This window comes from Acartia tonsa, chromosome 3 (genome assembly GCF_053477335.1).
Source record: "Acartia tonsa isolate MP-2025a chromosome 3, ASM5347733v1, whole genome shotgun sequence".
In the NCBI taxonomy this organism is placed as follows: Eukaryota; Metazoa; Arthropoda; class Copepoda; order Calanoida; family Acartiidae; genus Acartia; species Acartia tonsa.
Genome location: NC_137262.1, coordinates 45325398 through 45346494, shown reverse-complemented (window position 1 = coordinate 45346494; position 21097 = coordinate 45325398). Strand labels below are relative to the sequence as shown.

At 34.1% G+C, this 21097-nt stretch overlaps 1 protein-coding gene across 1 annotated transcript; it reads right to left on the bottom strand.

Moving 5' to 3' along the window:
* Window positions 1-224: 224 nt before the first annotated feature.
* Window positions 225-6534, bottom strand: LOC145315271 (leukocyte elastase inhibitor-like). The gene is made up of 13 exons (XM_080155298.1): window positions 6456-6534; window positions 6042-6131; window positions 5129-5200; window positions 4699-4751; window positions 4302-4428; window positions 3904-3993; window positions 3423-3549; window positions 2766-2860; window positions 2265-2368; window positions 1774-1867; window positions 1266-1341; window positions 825-925; window positions 225-507 (listed from the first exon to the last, which is right to left on the bottom strand). The coding sequence occupies exons 1-13, from the start codon at window positions 6525-6527 to the stop codon at window positions 328-330; spliced, it is 1281 nt and encodes a 426-aa protein (XP_080011424.1). The 5' UTR covers window positions 6528-6534; the 3' UTR covers window positions 225-327.
* Window positions 6535-21097: the final 14563 nt, after the last annotated feature.

Sequence of the window (21097 nt, the reverse complement as noted above, 5' to 3'; positions counted from 1 at the left end):
TACAAAATGAAACAAAAATATTATTCTTTTTCTTTTCCCACCCAAAAAAAATACAAAAAAAGAAACATTTTATTTTGAATTATGCATGCATAAATTTTTTTAGTTTTTGAATCATACTCAAAACAATGAAATATTGTATTAAGATAAATTGCGAATAAATTTACAAGAGAGCATTTAAGAACTCTGACATAATTAAATTCTATTTCTAAACAAAGGAAAAAGACTTTTTATACCTACATAGTATATTATTACATTATGAAAAACTAATAAAAAATACAAGAAAATAAGAAATGTTTATTAACAAAAAAGAAAAGAAAAAAAAATAAGTTATGAATTTTGGCTAGGATTCGAAACTCTTCCTTGAAACAGAATAACCCCAGTTAATTCATCCTTTAGAAAGAACAGGAACGGGGAGTCGAACTCAAGATGCAGGGGCGGCGGAGTTAAGCTGCGCAGTGATTCAATCATGGCAGTCACTGAACTTGCTTCGGCTCCTGTCTCTGTAACCTACCGAAAAACATAACGGATTCGATAATTTAATTTTAAGATATTCCTATCTGTAAAAGACATCTTTCCGCGGAGATTAGAATTAAAAATTAAAAGATTAAAGCCAGTTTTGTTAAAAGCCCAGGATGGTGTTAATCTTATGACTTTTAATTCGTAGAAAATTATATGTAATACGATGGTATGCATGATTTTTCAGTAAGGCTGAGAACTGGTTCTAATACAGCGGATATTAATCGGTTTCGAAGCAATGCTTGAAAAATGTTAATATGTATACCGTAAACTTCACTAATATGAAAATAACTAAAAGTTCTTTTTACCTCAATAAAAGATTTATGTACCGCAGCAGATAAGTTGATATTATTTGTACCAGTTATACCAGAATAATCTACATTTGATCCACTAAATATATTCTCACCACCTAAAAATAGACATTGAAAAGAAAGGTTTCGCGATTTTTTTCTTTTAAAAGAAGATTTAAAAGCTAGCGGCTACGCTCTTTGCCTCTTGGGGCTTGCTTCAAATAGAGTATCAAGATATTGCCACCCAAGACACATATAAAGATTCAAAACAAATTCAAACCACCCTTTTCTAAGCTTCTTTGCTTAAGAAAAAAACATACCTTATTTTAAAGAAATTCGTTGTGCATTAAATTATTAAAGCTGATGAATTAGACATATAAAAATTGGTAATTGTTAGAATACTTAATGCCTTAATTTTTAAAACCTAAAGTTGTCGAGAAAAAAAAACCCTAGACTTACCCAATTTTTCAATTATTTCCTTTAAATTCACAGTGCTTTCTATCTTAAATTTTGGTAGGCTCAGAATCACTTTTTCCTAAAAGATTTGGTTTACTTTATAAATATTCTAAGCTTTTAAAAATTCTGTTTAAAAAATCTTGAAATGCACAGTTTGTTTTTAGATTATTCTCTTTTTTTATCAATAGCTAAACATAATGTAAAAATTAGTGTAAATAAAATGAACATGCAAATGATTTGCTATATTTTAGCTTCCTTGAAATATTCAGGAGGTTTCGTGTTTTTTCCTAACAAACACAGAATATACTTATGTACATATAATCAGTATTTCTATAAATTTGATTATTTCTCGGTTTCGTAGGCATAATAGAATAGTTATCAATTGCAGCGTATTATAGACAGCTGTCTGGAGAAGATAAAATGAAAAATCATAAGAGTATTTCTGGTTCAGTACCGGTTCTAATCCAGCGGAAAATAATCTGTTTCGAAGCAATACTGAAAAAAATCTTACTAGATGAAAGTGTTGCAGGCTGAGTGATTGATGAACTGCCTGGGGATCTGTATCTAGTAAATCTTCAAGTTCATCGAGCAAATTTCCTTCGGTTCTAAACACAATTAAGAATATATACACGTCCATAACACGCAAAATTCTAAGTTTTCCCGTAATATTTAGTTCAATGTTAGGTTTTTATGAAGTGATTGCATCTAATACTTTGTTTTTCGTCAATATTTCTATCTATTCAGATTTTTAGACATCTTTTCAGAAATGTATTATTATGCCCTTTGCGCAGCTCGACCTTTTTTGTAGAGGTCTTTAATAGAGGTAACAAAGTTTATCCCAAAGGGGCTAAAATCTTCTATTGAACCGGAAGAACCATCAAGCTTCCCTAACAGCAGATTCTAGTAGAACATATATTTCCTATTTTTTTACAATAAAATATACAGTATTCAAAAGCTTGTTGCAAAAATGGTTCAGATTTAAATCTTTATAAATTGTATTACCCATTTTGACTAGGAGCAAAGAAATACATGACAAATCTATTGTCCTTGAAAGGTAGGGCTAGAATTGTCTGATTCTTCAAATCTCTAACCTTCTGATACTCTTCCTTAAAAAAGGATGACAACATGAGCACAACAAAAGAGGATGGACAAACAGACACGAAACCTTTTTGCATAATTTTGTAAATTGACCGACGGACAAAGTAAATTGTATTAATAATAGGTTCATGTTATTCATGTTTCCTCCTTGCGGACTTCTTACAGACATTAAGAAATATAGAGTAACTTCGAGCTACTAATAAGTTTAGTTAAATCTGTGATTCTTTGATAGAGAAAATGACGATCAAATTCAAATAATACAAAATTGTCCTATTAGGGAAGGCTATCACTGCAGTTTTTAAACCGTAACGAAGCTACCCTACAACTTTGCGTTTACCGTGCCATGGTATCGTCATCATGATCATGTAAGGTTTAATAGATTTCAACAAGAAAAAATCCTCGTACCATATGCATGAAATCAACTTCAGCGGACTGACTTTGTGTAACGTGAAAAATTCCTTTCTTCGTCTTATCTACATCAAACTTTTCCAACCAAGATCCTAAACAAATGGATTTATCATTACTTTTATCTTACACCAGAATATAATGTACTCTAAAAAAGTGAAACTTGTAGCTGGCTAAAATAACGATCCTTCAATCACCTACATGTCCAATTTTTCTCCTGTCTTAATATCCACGTATATTTTACATCTATTCAAAAATCAATATATCACTTCTACATAAAATCACATCCACATAGAATATATTTTCGTAGATAGTAGCAATAACAAATCATGATAAGGCTAAAGCAAAGTCCATGAAATTAACCGTTTGTGCTATTGTAATAATTTGCAGTTCTGATAATCTCATCAGATTCATGTACTTAACCTTATGAAAGGTTGTGGATAACCCCCCACATTTGTTATTTTTTTTCAGGAGGGGGAGGGGGGCTGAGGGGGGGATTTTTTCAAGATAATAGACAGGACACTGGTTTATGGCCAATAGGAATATTCTACGAAAAGCACAATCCAATTTGTCCAGCGAGATTTTAAAGTACACTCCATTACAAGAATATTATAGCCAGAATCAAAATGAGTCCTAGTCAAGTAAAGTTACACTTACCTTTGAAATACAAAGCACTAGCCAGGACCATAATGACACTTTCATCAAGGGAATCTGGTTCAATAACATGCTCCACTTTTCCATGGGTTACATTTTTACTCCATGCATTTATTTTATCTGCCGCTTTCTACGATAGAAAAACAAGAAAGATTTTGTCCAATAGCATTGAAGCATTTTGAAATCATATATGCAAATCAAGTTTACACATTGAGAGAGTTAGAAAAATTAAGAGACTGTGTGTAACTGTGTTGATGTAATAATATGTATTTTTTTTTTTTTTTTGGGGGGGGGGGTTCTAGAGGCGATTTCTCTTGGGAGGGTGGAGGTACCCTCCCCCAAAAAATAGTTAAAATCCTTTAAAGGACCTATAAGAAGAACCATATTGGTCAAACAGTTAGCGAGATCTTAAGATAAAGACACACAAACTCACAGACGCACAGACAGACACCCTGTTATTTTTTTATAAGGATTTTCCAAATACCTGATTGTCAGAAAAATCCACCAAATCTAGAGAAGCATAGAAATCATCTTTCAAGGATTTTTCAAATTCTGGCAAAATTTTATTTTCCTTCTAAACAAAGCTTATACATTAAGTTAATAGAGACTTATAAGATATTTATGTTAAAACAATCATGTAATATTTGGGTCTTTTTGTTCCTTTTCCTCTAATACCTTGTGTTTTAAATTATAAAAACTCTGATTTTATAAAACATTGCATTATTCGAAATGATTTTGAGTGTTTGTTATGTATTTTTGTATAGAATAAAGAGAATTTAAATAAAAAATGTCTTTAAACTAATTAGGAAAGATTTAATTTTCTGTCATTTTCCTTCCACTACTTGACTTCTTTTATATTTCTTTTAAGACTTTAAAGTTTACCTGAACAAAAATTGAGTTGGCAAATTCCAGATCAATTTCTTTGCCCGTAGAATTAATGCTTAGAGTTGGTAACTCTTTGTGAAATAATTCTTTTAGCTGGGATAACTTTTCTATCTGTCCATGTCCTCTATAAAGAAATGTATTGATATTTTTGTAAAAAAAATATGGACGTGTTCCTTGAATGGGATTGTTACCCTCCCCCAAAGAGACAAACAGACAAAAGCATATATATAGACAAACGGATACTTTTATTACAAACAGATAGATTAATTAAAGGATCCAAATTAACTTCCCAGAATGGCTTCGAAACCGAATAATATTAGAGCCGGTTCTCAGCCATACTGAAATGACATGCATTGCATTAAGGACAATATTCCAAAATTAATCTGAAACCTACCCAAATATTTCGAGCATTTCTTTTTCTGTATCTCCTTTGCTTCCCATGGATAGCTAAAATAAATTAGCTTTGAATTAAAAACTATATGTTTGTGATATTTTTGTATAGTCCTTAATATATGCGTCATAACAAGACTTTTAATATAGCTTGCAAGTATCTGAAATGCCTATTCTTAAAAACAGTCTCAACCTATTTCCACTCACAGATCTCTGGACAAAGATCATGCAATCAAAGGGTTGGTTGTCTGCTTTATAATGTACAGCAGGTGCGAGGTGAAGGACCTGGAGTCTAGCCTGTTGTTGCCAAGTTGACTGTTCAGTTGGCAAAATAGACTGTAAATTATACTTTTTCAAGTATTATTGGCTTGATTTAATGGTACAACAAGGAGCTAAACTGGTTTTTACAGAAAGCAAACAAATCCTTGAGTTACCATAGAAAATGCACAATGGATGTTGAATGGTGAGAACAGAATATTTTTATCAAGAGAACCACTTTTTGATATCTAAATATTTGGTTAGTGATTTACAAAAACAATTTTTTAAAGCCATTATTGTGTAATCACATATTTATAAAGTATTCCAATTTAGGAAACATAAAATTTTCATTGTTATACAGTGTCTTTCAAAAGAAATGGAAGAAGTTTTTTTTAAAAGCGAAGCTTTTCTATAATTAGGGTCGGTCCGTACGTCCGTCCGTCCGTGTCACAAATGGACAGCTTTTTTCGTCAATTTAGGCATGTTAGAATTGTCCTATCGATTTCAAACTTTGCATGGTGATTCCTTTAGTAGTTAGGTACGATTTAGAAGGCGTAGCAACTCTATAATCATTATAGGAATGTCCATACGTCTATTTTAAACATGTTGATTTTTTTAATTTTTTAACAACAAATTTTTATGTGATCAAATCATCCGATTGATCTGATTTTTGGTATGTTGATCCCTTGGACAACAAAGTTTAATTTTATAAGCGAAGCAACTCGATAATCAAGTCCTAATAATGTAAGTATGTCCATAAACATTATTCTGTATCAAGCAGTTTTTCAACATATTTACTTACAATTTTGCTTCGACTCTTATACATTTATATTCTGATTATTCAGTTCTTACACTACATAAGTGTTAATGTCCGTTTGTCCTACCGTTTCAGTGCTTCGCTTTTATGGATGTTGTCATCCTTGTTTCGGACATATTTCATTAAAATCGGTTTTTTTTAACACTTCCGCCAGTTTAAATAATTAAATACCAATTGAATTCAATAATTAAGTTTTAGACATTTTGGCAGATTTTTAATTTAGTATTAGTATTACGTTTTTTTTTGCAATTTCTTTTTATGAGTTCAAAAACCTGTAAATACAACTCTGTCCCAAACAGCGAGTTTGCTGTGGCCAGTTTCTGAAATTCTTTTTGTCCAGATTTCTGGATAACATCGGATACCTTGACAGTTTTATATTTCAACATGAACCATTCTTAAAATTATTAACTAGTAGTAAAAATAATGAATACTAAAGTTTGTGCATAATTCTCAACTTTTCAAAATTAGCTTTGCACCTAGCCTCACGGGCTTTACTTTAGAAGGTCACAGGTGCTTCATTTGACAAATCGTCTTATAAAAGGATACAAATTTTTAGGAAATTGTTATAAGAGGCTATATGTAAAACAGCGGTAAGAGATATCTTTTTGTACAAATGGACAGAAAGACAGACAAGCACCCATCCTTCACCTTTTATAAACAAATAAATTACATTCTAAATACAATACCTTATGACTTTCTTTGATTCCAAAGCAAAAATTAAACACCATTATCAACAGACTTACTTTATTCCATTTCATATTTGTCATTTCTTGAAATTATAATGTATTACATTTTTTTCACAGAACCAAGAATCTCAATCTTATTCATAGAAAACAGTGGCAGATTTTCCACAAACTTTTAACATGTTTAATCAGTTTAAAATTTAAAGTCTCTAAAAGTCACAGAAACTATTTAAAGTTTTCTAAAGACCTGTAGGATCAGGACTTGCAGATCATCTCTGGATCCCTGTAAATTTGATACTGTTTTGTAGTTTTTCAGGATATTTGAGTATTTGACAATTTTAAATGCTTTGTTGAAGTCAAACGTACTCTTTACCTCGAAGACCCCGCCAGGTTTGCTGGCATCCTGTACCCAGCAGAAAAGTTAACGTACACGTAGTAGACACAAACATGTCAGTAAAAAATGAATGTAAAATTACAATCATATAGGAGAAGGGTGAAAAAGAAATAGAAAACCAAAAATGGCGCATTTTATCAGCTATTTTTCGTGCTTTAGATATAAATGTACGCAATGAAATGCATGAATACTGCACACCACTAACTATTGTGTAGCTTTGCTACTAAAAGTGTATAATTGATACATTACTATGTTTTTGTTCAACTCTCACTAGCTAAAGCTTATGATAATTAAACTGTAAATGATTTCGATCATCTTTAGTAATTTGAGATGCCATAAAATATTGCATAACAAGGATATTTTTGTACATAAGTAGCCCAAATTTAGAAAATTAACAATATAAGGAAATTAAGTATTGAGAAAAATCAACATGAGAAAAATTTTGACTGTAAATTACAGTGGTACCCAACGTTGTATGACAACAATATCTTATTCGTTTTGGGTACTTTTATTGAATTTTGATTGGTTGATTCCAAAATATTAGCGTCTATAATTTCCAATATAAAACTTTAAGCTACAATAGTACAAAGGAGTAATTTTGTTCATTTTCATTAAGGTATGATATATCATTGTTTTATCCCTTAATATACTTTGATTTACATACAGACACACAAGAATGAAAGAGTAACAGCGCTACTAAAAATTGCATGTTTGGCCTGTCCCACTTATAAATTTAATGTGCTATAAGATAATGTTAATGTATTCCATCTTAATAAAACGTTTTCTATATCCTATGATTTAAAGTAGTAAGCTTTTATTGTCCGTTGCGTAGGATCTCGCTTACCGCTGAGCTTCTCATAGAGCCAGTGAAGGCTTTTAACTATTTTAGGGGAGGATATCTCCAACCTCCCAATAAAAAATGACCTCTTACTAAAAAATATCAATTTACTTTTATTTTCAAAATCAAATAAAAAAGACGGGGCATCTTTTCCCCCTTCCACCTTAAGTGTCCCTAGAGGCATCTAGGGGTGGGGAAGCGAGGCAACTTTTTAATAGTTCTAAAAATGTATGTATATCCTGTATTTACGCAATATTGCAATTTCTATATAATTTTATTTAGAATTATGAATAAATGTTTTGCTTATTAAGATCTGACACTCTACAAGGGTTAATGATCGTTTGGCCTGCAGTCTGATTTTAGAGTTGCACAGAATTTTGTTTTTGCTTCGAACAAGAAATTGTTATATATAAATTTATTAACATTATGAAGATTATGAAGTTATATTTATTTTTCTGTGACATCTAAAATAAAAACCAAATAAAGGAGTTAAATAATAGATGAACTGAAATTCAATTTCCGAATGTGTACACAGTTTTCGCGGTGTTTTGTGATGTATAGTCCCTTTCTTCCTGAGTTTAAGAGCAATACATGTATTTTATAGTTTAGCTTTTAGTTCTGGTATCCACGGTTTCGGAGCAAGTCATTGCTCTGCAACAGGATACGAACATAAAGTGAACAGTTGTCTTAATATTAATGTTATTATTATATGTTAACCTTGTATTGAATTAATACACTTTATAAGAATATTTAGCTGTTTGTTCTTGCTATTACTTTACGTCATTTTGGCGCAGTAGTGTAGTACGAATCTATAGCTCAGATTTTCTTTTAATTGTATTATTTCTTTTCTTTTTAGTTTGTTCAGGTATTTTTTGTGTTGGAACGATGGGATTGTCCATTGAAGAGTGGAGGAAGTTGTCTCAGGAAGAGAAGGATTTGCATTTGATTAATGAGATCCATGCTCTTGGGACTAGAATTGATAATGTGACGACAGAGCTGGGTGGACGTATTGATAAGGTGGCGGCGGAGCTAGGTGGGCGTATAGCGCCGCTAGAGACGAAAATTCAAGAGTTGACGGATAATGTTGATACTAATGTTGCTGCGGTTACTGGACTGGCTACTCGGATGGACGATTTGGAAGATCGTCTTAATAAGGTGGTGGAGCCTAGTGTTGATAATGATATCAAGACTGAGAATGTGACCGTTGTGAATGAGTTTATGACTGGTCAGCAGCGTATTCTTGAAAAGATTGCCCAGCAGAATAGTTTGAATGACCAGCAGAATGGTTCGAATACCCAGCAGATTGGGTCGAATAATCAGCAGTATACCCAGCAGAATGGGTCGAATAACCAGCAGAATGGTTTAAATAACTCTATGCCGTGGCAGAGGACGGCTGGTGGATCTGGAGGATGTGGAGGATCAGAAGAGAAGCCTAAGTTGTTTGCTGGTGGTTCTCGGCCTATTTTTGGTGGTATGCAGGGAAATGAAGATAAGATCATAAAACTTTGGGAATTGTCTAGAGTTGATGCTGTGGATAATATCTATAATGGAGTTCTCATGTGGTGGCCAGCCCTTTCTGAGGTGGATGCGGAGGATTTTAATACGCTCAATTTTTTTGAAGCCGGACTGAGTGATTCGCAGGTTAGTTGGTGTAAATCTCTTGTTTATGTACCAGATAGATCTCTGTATGTTTCGCAGGGGGAGGAGAATGTGCATAGGTACAATGAAACGTGTGCTAAACTTGATGATCAGTTCAGAAAAAATGCGCCTGAATTTGCAGTTGACGATGATGTGATTTTCTTTGATGATTATTTGGAGAGATTTTGGATGACTACTAGACGTTATCATATGACTAATCATCAAGTTTGTAAGGAAATTTTGTTTGATAAATGTGTGGGTGTAAGGACCGCTTGTGGTTATACACTAAAACCTGCTGATATGGAGAATAGACAATTAACATTAAAGGGGTATTTGTGTAAGATGCGGGAGACATTTTTACCACCCGACATGAAAAATGTGTGTAAAGATGCGTATTTGAGTGTTAAGCAACATGAGAATGATAAGATTGATGCATTTTTTGATAAGATACTATCTTTCTGGAAACGTGCGTATCCAAAACCAACAGATGATATGTTTATGGATTTCTATTCTCAAGTGTGTAATGTGGTTTTATCTCCACTTTTGGCTAATCAGATGCGTCAATTTGCATTGGATTTGGAACGTGACGGACAAGTGCGAATGATAACGAAGTTTCGGACAGAGTTAATAGTTAAAGCACAATTGATTGTTAAAGGGCTACAATTTAATCAAATTTCAGGGTCAATGGCTAGAGGATGTACAACAAACCAGATGGCTTTGGCTAAGACGATGGTTGGTGGCGTTGGTTCCAAGTCAAATCCTGTAACTATTGATCAGGTTAGTGATGAAGATAATTTGTCATTTGAAATAAATCAATGTGAAATTGATTTAGCCGATGAATTTGGTGGACCAGCTGAACTTATTCCTTTAATTGGCGCAATTCAAGGTGGATTTATTTGTTATTATTGCAACAAAAAGGGGCACATGATGAGGGATTGTTTTGATATTAGAGATAAAAAGTTGCCTAATCCTAAAGGAAAATACTTTTTGCGGTGGGGAAACAAGCCTTTTGTTCCTTATAAGACGGGGCAAAAGAGTTTTAAAAAGAATGAAAATAGTATGGATAAAAAGAAATTGGTTGGTGAAATTGAAGGAGAGGTGAAAGAAGGGGAAGACACGAAGGAAGTGGCACATGTCGATGGTTTAGGGGCAAGCGATTATGAAGACGATCTTGTAGCGGAAGTCGAGGCATGGAATAATGCTATTATAGATGACATTTTATGGTTTTAATGTTTTGAATGTATTATAATCATAAAACCTTATTCCATTTTCTAATTGTTACGCGGCATTGTTTTGATTTATGCGCATTGTAAATAAACAACAACAAAACAAAATTAATGATAAAGAGTGAACGACGCAACTCTAATTTTGTGATAATTTATTTTGATGGTTTATTTTGAATTATGAAAAAATAACATATTGTTTATAAGCCTATATGAAATTATGAGATTATGTTATAATGGAAATTAAAATAATTAATTTAGTTTTGATTATGTTTTGTTGAAATTAAGAAAATTCATTTTTGTTTCAGACTGTTGAGAAGTCTAACAGAGATAAGAATAATAAAAAAGTGAAAATGAAAAACGAATTAGGAATACAATTTTGTAAAATTGCTATTAAAAAATATTAAATTGAATTTTAAATTGAATTAAATTTGATAAATATATGAAATTAGATATTTGAAAAGTATTAAATTTTGATGAAATGTGGAAAATTGTTTTTAAAGATGAGTCAGTTATTGTGATTTAAAGTATTTGATTTTAAAACAATTATATTGCGATTTAGTGATGTTGATTCAGCAAAATTTTTAATGAAGTTTAGAATTTCATGAAGCAAAATTGTTATAATGCATTAGATGTAATTTTGGAGAAGTCTCTTTCTATGAAGGAAGGGAGGGGCTGTCTCTCGGAGCTGGAATGCACAAATATGGTGGAGCTGTCTCTTTTGTTAGGAGAGAAAAGGGGGAGTGAACATATTTGCAACGAATATTGCACTACCTCTCAGAGTTGGTATGCGCAGATATGGGGGAGCTGTCTCTTTTGTTTGGGAGAGAGGGGGAGTGACCATATTTGCAAGGAAATTTGCACTGTCTCTCAGAGCTGGTATGCGCAATATGGGGCGGTGTATAGAGGTAGCTGAAATGATTATCGGGCGTGGAGCGCGCCATGCGCAGAAAGTTGGGCTGCGCAGAGAAGCAAAGCTGCGCAAGAAAGTGCTCTCAGGTATTGAGATATATAGTTAGTTGAATTTCGACTTTTAAACCTTTTATACATCTCAGTTTAATCTGACAATAATAGTTTTGTTAGGTAATATTTTATTGAATTTTTAAAAAAAAATTTTTTGAACTTATGGTATTTGGAAAGATTAATCTGCTTGGTGATTGATAATGTTTGATCATGTCATATTTCTTAATACAACTTCTTTATTGTGTTACAAGTTATTGGTTCAGTGAAACATTTATTTATGGCATCTAAAATTATTGTATTTATTTTAGATTGGCTGAGAAGAGTGTTTTTGGTGGTTGGGAGATACTGACATCATTATTTATTTGATGGTGAGTTGTTATGATTTCATGTTGTTACCATTTGATTACCATTATATATATTGCTGTTCGAAAAACAGTCTTGTAAATTTGTTATATATATTAATATCGATATTAATTCTTATGTACAGTGATTTTTCATCAATTGGCTTCTAAAATTTTGTAATATTTTAGATTGGTCGATCAATATTAATTCTTATGTACAGTGATTTTCCATCAATTGGCATCTAAAATTTTGTAATATTTTAGATTGGTCGGAGAGAAGTTTACTGATTGTGGATTAACAGTTTGTTGAGTTTCTGTTGGCCGGAGAATTTATGTTGATTGATTGTGGATTAGGAGATATTTTTGGACATTTCTGTTGGTGAATGAAATATTGTAGGTGAGTGAATTGTTTTATTCAGTTTTTTTTTGTTATTTGTTGTAGACAGATAGATAGTTATTTGATAGACCTTTGGATAGTTACAACCTCATAACTGTTGGTGTGAGTTAGATAGCTGTTTTCTAAGTTTCATGAAGATTCTGAGATGGCGGCTGGAGCGGCTGAAGTCTATGTTCCAACAAAGATCGGTGGCATGGAAATCCTGACGTTAATTGATAGCGGCAATGCAAGAGGTTGCCTGATATCTCAAGTGTTGGCTAGAAAGCTTGATTGTGTGATTGAGGAAACGGATTCGAAGGCCACAGGCGTGCAGGGTTCCAACATCAAGATTGATGGTGTTGTTCGGAATGTTGAATTTCAGATTGGAGGTCACAGTTTTCAAGAAGATTGTTTTGTTATCTCTGGCATGACTGTACCTATGAACCTAGGCAGTTATTGGTTGAATAAAAATAACGTTAAGACGATATTTGCCAAAGACGGCAACAGGATTGAGATGCATGGAATCAGTGTGAAGTTAGTAGCTAAACGGAAAATTGTAGTGAAGAATTTGGTTCATACAATTTTGGAGAAAATGGAGAAAGCAAGAACTACGAAACCTGAGATTAATGTAGCTGAGTTACAAGACCAAAAATGGATTTGTTCATTGAAAAATCGAATAGAAATTCCTGCATTGAGTACAGTGGTGGTAGAAGTTTCAACTAAAGGAAATATGCCTGAAGGACAGTTATGTTATATAGCTCCAAGACAAGGTTACTGTAGCCGAAATAACTTGTTGATAAACGAAGGAATTACTGAGGTGGGAAAGAACGGTAAAATTATGACTAAAATCACGAATTTTGAAGCTGTTAAGAAATCTGTTCCTGCTGGTACTTTGGTTGGAAATTTGTTTGTGGCGGAGAAGATAGCGATGCTGCAAGAGAACAGGGTTAAAGAAGATGTGTCAACAACATTAAAGAAGATTCGTTTTATTAAAGATAAATTGAAGTTGGATAAAGTTCCGTTTTTAAAGGATAATGTTTCTTTGAAAGGAAGGATAGTTGGGTTGTTTTTAAAGAATTTCAAGGCATTATCGATTGATCCTACAGATATTGGATCTTGTACTTTGGAGGAGTATGATATTCAGTTGATTCCTGGAGCTCAACCTTTCAAGAATAGGATGATTAGACTCAATCCTCATCATGCAGAAAAACTAAAAGAACAGATTGATTTATGGTTAGAAACAGATGTGATAGAAGAATGTAATTCACCGTTTAATTCTGGAATTTTTGCTGTTAAGAAGAAAGTTGGAAATACTAACGAGGTGAAAGTCCGTTTTGTCCTGGACTACCGCTCATTAAATGAGATAACTGAGAAGATCTGTTACCCTTTGCCTAATATTGGTGAGCTGTTTGACAAACTTGGAGGAAAGAAGATTTTTACGTCTATTGACCTAACTTCAGCATATAATTCAATGCATTTGAAGGAATCTGTCAGGAAATATACAGCATTTTGTTCTAATGGACGGCAATATTGCTTCAAGAGGCTTCCGTTTGGATTGACCAATGCTCCAAGTGCATTTGTAAAGTTGATGGATAGAGTAATGGATTTGAGTCCCGAATTGAGGGCATTCTGCCTAGTTTACCTGGACGATGTTCTTGTGTATAGTATGACTGAGGAGGAACATCTGGAACATTTGAATATTCTACTACGAACATTCTGTGAAGCAGGCCTCAAGATTAATCTTGGAAAATGTACATTGTTTGCAGAGGAAGTGAAATTTCTGGGTCATATTATAAATAAAGAAGGTATATTTATGGACCAAGCATATATTGAAAAGATTAAGAATTGGCCAGTACCTGAAACAGGTAAAGATATCCAAAGATTTACTGGTTTCATAAATTATTATGGTTCATATTTCAAGAATTTTTCTGATATTACAGCACCATTGAACAAATTTAGAAACAGTAGTAAAATAGAATGGGATGAAAAAAGTATGGAAGCTTTTACAAAGACTAGAGAATTGTTCTGTGAAGAAATAAGTAAATCGTTTCCGGATTGGAGAATGGAGGCTGAACCATTTGTGTTGGATACAGATTGGTCATCTACAGCTATGTCAGCGGTGTTAAGTCAAAAACAAAATGGACAAGAAAAGATGATATCGTGTTGGTCACGTGTTTGTTCAACTCATGAAGCCAATTATGCAGCACATAAAGGAGAATTATGTGCATTAGTAAATGCTGTTGAAAGATTTGAATGTTATTTGAGACACAAGAAGTTTATCGTGAGAACTGATTCAGCTGCACTGAAACATCTATCTACTTGGAGGCAGAACGGATATTTTGTTGGTCTCACCATAAGGTGGATAAATTTTTTATCCACCTTCAGTTATGAGGTTGTACATAGGCAGGGCAAGATGCATACTAATGTTGATATATTGTCACGTACTGCATTAAAGGATAGTAAAGATAGGATATCTAAATTATCGACAGACGAACAAGGAGAGTTAATATTGGATACTGTATATCAATTGGAAGATCCTAAATTATGTCTTATTGCAGGAATTGGAGCAGAGACGGCCAGTCAAATATCATCCAGATTGAAGGCGAGAGAGTTTAGTCGTAGCCTGGAGAAGGATCCTGTTTTAGTTGAGGTGAGGAAATTTATTGTAAATAATGTCAAACCTACGTCCAGAGAATTGTCTCAAATGCCTTATCGTGGTAAACAAATATTAAGATTTTTTGAACATCTGAGTTATAAGGATGGTTTAATTATCCTGACTTCACCTATGCGGCTTCAGAAAGAATTTCAATTTATTGAACGGGTAGTGGTACCTATTGGAATGTACAATAAAGTTTTTTTGTTAGCTCATGCAGATGTTACAGCGGGGCATAGGGGTTATTTGGAAACTTTGAGCAGGATTAATCGTCACTTCATTTTTCCCTATGTATCTAAATATGTAGCGGCGGCAGTTGCAAATTGTGTCATTTGTTTGAATAGACGTAAAAAACCTAAACATAATCATAATATAGAATTTTCTCCTTTGGCTGGGGAAGCTATGGCAGAGTTGGCCATAGATGCTTTAGGTCCTTTGAATGAGTGTGAATATAATGGAGTCATTTGTAAGCACATTTTAATAGTAGTTGACAGTTGTACTAGATATGTGTGGTTGTTTGCTATTGAGGATGTTAAAGCTGAAACAATTATTGAATGTTTGAAATTTAATTTATTTTCTGTTTGGGGACTCTGCGAGCGAATTAGGACTGACAATGCACAAAGCTTCAAATCAAAAGTTTTTAAGGAAGTTTGTTTAAGGTTGGGAATTGAACAAATTTTTATCCCTCCAAGATCAGCAAATTCGAATTACAGTGAAAGATACAACCAATCGGTGTATTCGTTTCTTAAGACTGATTTACGTTTTCAAGATGGAGATTGGGCTTATAAACTTAAAGCTACACAATTTTGTATGAACACTTCTTTCAATCGAAGGTTAGGATGTTCCCCGTATTTTAAGATGTTCCTAAGAAACCCTAAGCTTCCACTTGATTCATTTGACCCGTTAACACGCTCGAAAATTAAACATATGAATTTTTCAGAGTTATTAGAGTGCCTTGACAAGAATTGGAGGACTGGACAAGAAAGAACTGAGAAGTATTTGCAGGTAGAAAATACAGAAAGAATAGGTAGGCCGGTAGCTATAAATTCCTATTGTTACATTTTTTATGACGTCACAACGATTGGTGTAGCTCGTAAACTCTGCTCGTTATGGGTGGGTCCGTGTTTAGTGACAAAGGCAATTTCTGATAGTTTATTCGAGGTTCAGCCCCTTGAAAAGTGTAGATTGAAAGATAAAGGGGTTAGAATTGTGCCAAGAGATAAAATATATGTTATTGAGAGTACTTTAGACTTGACTCCAGATGAAAGGATTGACTTAGTGATTACAGATGAATGTTTCTCTGTGGATAATACCTTGAAAGTAAACTATGACTTTCCCAATACTTTGAGAAATTTAACTTGTTCAGGCGTTTCTGAAGAGGAGAATAGTTGTGGCGCTAGTCCAGAGGTGGTTGGAAGGCGGAAGGATGGACAGGTAACACCAGAATTTTTGGGGAAATCTTTTTTGGGTGTTGGGTTGTCACAGCAAAGGTCAAATGTATCTCAGAATGTATCTCAGAATAATGAAAATTTAGATGATTTAGTTGAGGATCTTAGTGATACTTTGGAAAGTACTCATATTTCTGATAGTGTAGATTCAAATGATATGACTGACAAGACTAAGTTAGATTCTACATATTCTACTATTAGCAAGGATAGTGTTTTTCATGGGGATTATGCTTCTGATAATAGCTTAGTAGATAACAGTTTGGGTGTAGAGGATGTTAACATGGAATCTGCTAGAGAGTTAGAGTCTCGGATGAGTATTTTAGAGGACACTTTCCCAAAATTGCAAAGTAAAATTGTAAACTTGGAACAACGAAGGGGAAGTGTTAAACGAGGTAGAGATGTTGAGGAGGATGAATTAGATAGATCGTTAGATAATGCAAAATTGCAAAAAATGTCTGAGACTATTCCTGTTAAGGGTCGTCCTAAAGGTTCTACAAATGAAATGCAATTACAAAAATTAGAAGAGGATAGACAAAACAGAGAAAAGGACAGATTAGAACGTTATTCAGTAGCTGATGTAGTAACTAGGAACCTAGCAAAATTGATTAAAAAATAATATTTGTAATAATTTGTATAATATTTGCAGGAGAAGAGATTACCACGAGAACCGTAGACAAGATGACAAGAGAGGAAGCGGCGGTGGTGATAGACATCGTGGAGATCGTGGAGATCGTGGAGATCGTGGAGATCGTGGTATGCGCAAGAGGTCACCGGACGCTTGTAGTTCAAAGAGTGGACGTGTTGGACCAGTACCTGTGAAGAAATCCAAGGATGAAAGAGGAGTCAGGTACTTGGATATTTTGATATTTGTTGTTGTGATGCAGTTTTATTGTTTGATTGTTGTTGGTGGTATGTATACGTCACAGGATCCACGGTTAGCAGCTTATGATTGTTCTCAAATAAGTAATGTTGAACTTAGATCAGCTGCCTGTTTGCATGATAGGATGGAACCGGTCAGATCTGTGGAATTGTTGGGGTTAGCAGAAACCGATTTTATATTGTCAGAAGCCATTAGTTGTGAGGTTAGACTAAAATTGGAGCGCTGGTTTTGCGGTACCGCGAGTCATGTGCACGTACTAGACGTGCCACATGAAAAACAGGTAGAGTTGAGTATGGACGAATGTAGAAGGGTTTTTCATTCTGGCAAGTATCAGCATGATGGAATTAGTTTTAAAGTAAATATAGATTTGCCAACTGTTCACAGTTTCACAGTTAATGGAACATTGTCACCTTTCTGGGATGTTGGTGGTGAAAATATTCAATGCAAGACACTGGGAATATACGCGCACAATATGTGGTTCAATTTAGGTTTTGCTGTTGGGACTTTGCATATTTTAGTAAAAAATACACCAGTTTTGATCAAGGGAAATGTTGTTATGGATTATGATAAAAAGACGATTGTGGCGAAATTTGAAGATAATCATTTGTGGGCAACATCAACTTCTCCATATTTTCCGTATGTAGTACGAAAACCGGCCAGTAATTTTAAGGTAGTTTTTCAAGACACATTCAATTTAACTACTTGGAATGAACAACTTTTTGTTTCTAACTTGGAAAGGAATATTTTGGTTAAAATTATGGGAACAGAGAAACTTACTTTGCAGCATCTGGATTTCAACATTTTTGTGACAGAATTAGAGGGTATCAAGTTTTTAGAGGAACCGAAGGCGGCTGTTAGAAGTTATTTTGGGGATTTGTTAAAACAGGAAGCTAGATTTGATTTGAATGCTATGTTTTTGGCTAGTAGAGAAAGAAACGAGAGGATGATGGACCTTTTTAGTATTTCTAGATGTGCTCAAACAGAAGTTAGGTCAAATGTACAGATGCATCATGGATTCAGAATTATATACCTGGGAGAAATTGCTAAGTATGAAAAGTGTACAGCGGTTGAAATTCCAGTAAAGTTAGGTGTGGATTATGGATGTGCAGTAGGACACTTAATGGTAGATTATAAAGGTGAAACAGTTGGAATACAAGAATATAGTAGAATGATTGTAGCAGTAGAGGATATAAAATTGTTAAATTGTTCGCAAAGTCCGGTATTTTTGAAGTTGACAGCTAATTTGTTCCTTGGGAATCAGGGGCAGGGACTCGAACTTCTGCATATTGCCAATGAAAAATCAGAACACGTGGGACAAAAGATTTTTCTGAACGATGAAAAGGTGTTTATTGCTGATTTTAATAAGACTATTAAATATCAGGGATTAGAGGATTTTGAGGATTTTAATGGACAAGCTTCTAAATTGGATTTTGTTGATCATAAGTTGTCATTTTTCGAACAGGTTACAGGTCCTTGGTTTGGTCTAGAACATTTGTTCAAAGATATATTACCATTGTTTGCCAAGTTTGTTTTGATTGTGTTAATGTTGTTGTTAGGTATAATTCCTATGTTGGTATTGTTGTATTGTTGTTGTTCATGGTGTCATAAAAAAAGATTTACTGAGGAAGAATTTAATGCTAGATCTTAAATTTTTTTATGCTGAAATCTAATTATTGTATTTTTGCAGTTTGGTTACGGCGGCAACAATGAATCAAAAGTTATTGAGCAATGAAGAAGATGGTCGCCACAAACAATCTGCCAATGATGGAAATCAAGTCAAACCTGGTCTACCAGTATCTGCATTGATCAGCAATTCTGCATCCCGGCTGGTGTTGGTAATGTCGCGCGTTGAGCTGCCCACGTTGAGTGTGGGCAGGGCGACAAGGAACATATTTTTGAGCAGTGAGGACATGCCACTGGCAGATTTAGCTCGTCTTATTGATAATGAACCAAGGTTTAAGTTGAATTTGATAAACATGTTATCAGTGCAGTTGGAGATGGGAAGATGCATCCACTCCATAGACTGGCCTGTGGACAGGATTCCTGTCTTTACCAGCCAGAACTCAAGATACCTCAACCTGATGGCGGCTGGTGAGCATTCTAAAGCTATAAATAAGAAGTTAGCATGGAACGAGACAACTAGTTTGAATAAGTTGAGTGCGACCATATTTCTCTCTAAGCTTGTTTGCGAAAATTTACCAAGTTTGGTATTGCTTGCTAAGATTGAATACCTGGATGGAGATGAGAGAAAAAGCTGTCAAACGTTGGGCGAATTGTTACCCATAATCAAACATATGGGGGAACTTGAGGATTGGTCTCAACTTTCAAAAATTGACGTCATACCTGCAGATGGTAAAATGAGTCTTCAGACGGTGTTGAGGACGGTGGTGGGTAATAGCGTTGACCCGAGGTTGAAGACGCAGGTTGTGTCAGCTGTCCGGCTCCTGGCACATTGGAAAGATGTCGTGAATAAAGTAAGCTTTATTCTGAAGCAAATGCCATCCACAACTTTGTTAGAGTTACAGAAAGATTGGCTTGATGGAAAGTCTGAACAGGATTTGAGTGCTAAAGTGTTTATTGACTCCATTCAGGTGAATGAATACATGAACTTATCAGTCTACATTCCACGTATTATAAACGTGAATTCGGTGAGTCTAATCACCAGTGGAGAGATGCCTGCTGAGATACGTTATGTTAGATTGGATGGTCAAAGAGACATAATTGATAATCTGGTGAGTGCCACATATGCAGGTAGTCTGATGAATGAGAAAGTAGACGCAAGAATTTTGACCTGGCAAATGCAGATGCGCTGCAAGCGTCTTCGTCCGACTCTAGCCAAGCAGATATTGTTATGTGATCCAAATACCACTTTAGAGAATGTAGTGAAGGAAATCAAATTGGAGTTGGATGGAAATGTTTATACAAATTTGTTGACAACCAATATTGAGTGGAAGTTTAATCCTGAACACAAAGTAAATGAGTGGTTCGAGGGTGATTTCAAGTTGGTTACTCGGTTTGGGGATCCTGTTTGTGTTCAGATGGATCAGCCCTTAAATCCGAACATTCCTGTTTGTCTGGACCTTGAATTGTCGAATCAGCAATGGCGTGTTGATGAACAAGTGAGGGAGGAAATGAGGTTGGAACACACGCCTGGAATATTGATGATGCTTGATAAATTTGGAGAAGAGGTTAGTCGTAAGCATCAAAAGATTTTGGATAATCAGGAGGAGGTTGATAACGTTGCAACCTCGATTTCGGTTGCGGTTAATAGCGGATTTGAAAGATGTCTTCATATGCTTGGTGATACTGAGGCAAGGATGTCTCAAGACGGCTTGTGTGATGAGACCGCAAAACTTGGAGTGAATGATGAGGAAGCTATTATGCCCATGGATATTGAAGAACCTGGCAAGAAGAGAACATCTGGGAAAAGAAAGTAATAATTATAGTTATGTGTATTAATTCATATTTTATTTTATTTTATGTTTTTAATATTTGTTGAGGCAGTAGTAGTCTCAAAAGTTTAAAATTCATGTTTCATATTAATGCTCTATAATACCATGCTTAAATCTGATGGTTATATGTTAACCAATGTTAATTTTATATCATGTATTTATGATAACTATGTAATTAATGCATTAGAGGTAAATCAATGCATTCTTAAATGATTATATGTTAATCAATGTTTTTTTCTTAAAAAAAAAATATTAAAAAAGAAAAAAAAACACATAAAGACAAAAGGAAAATATAAAAAAAAACACAAAAGAGTTCTAAGGAACCAAAATAAATAAAAAAAAAAAGTGTTTAAAGATCTGGACTAAAAATAAAAAAATATTAAAAAAAAAATATGACAGGTGTCATACCAGATCCACTATTATCTATTTTATAAGCGTT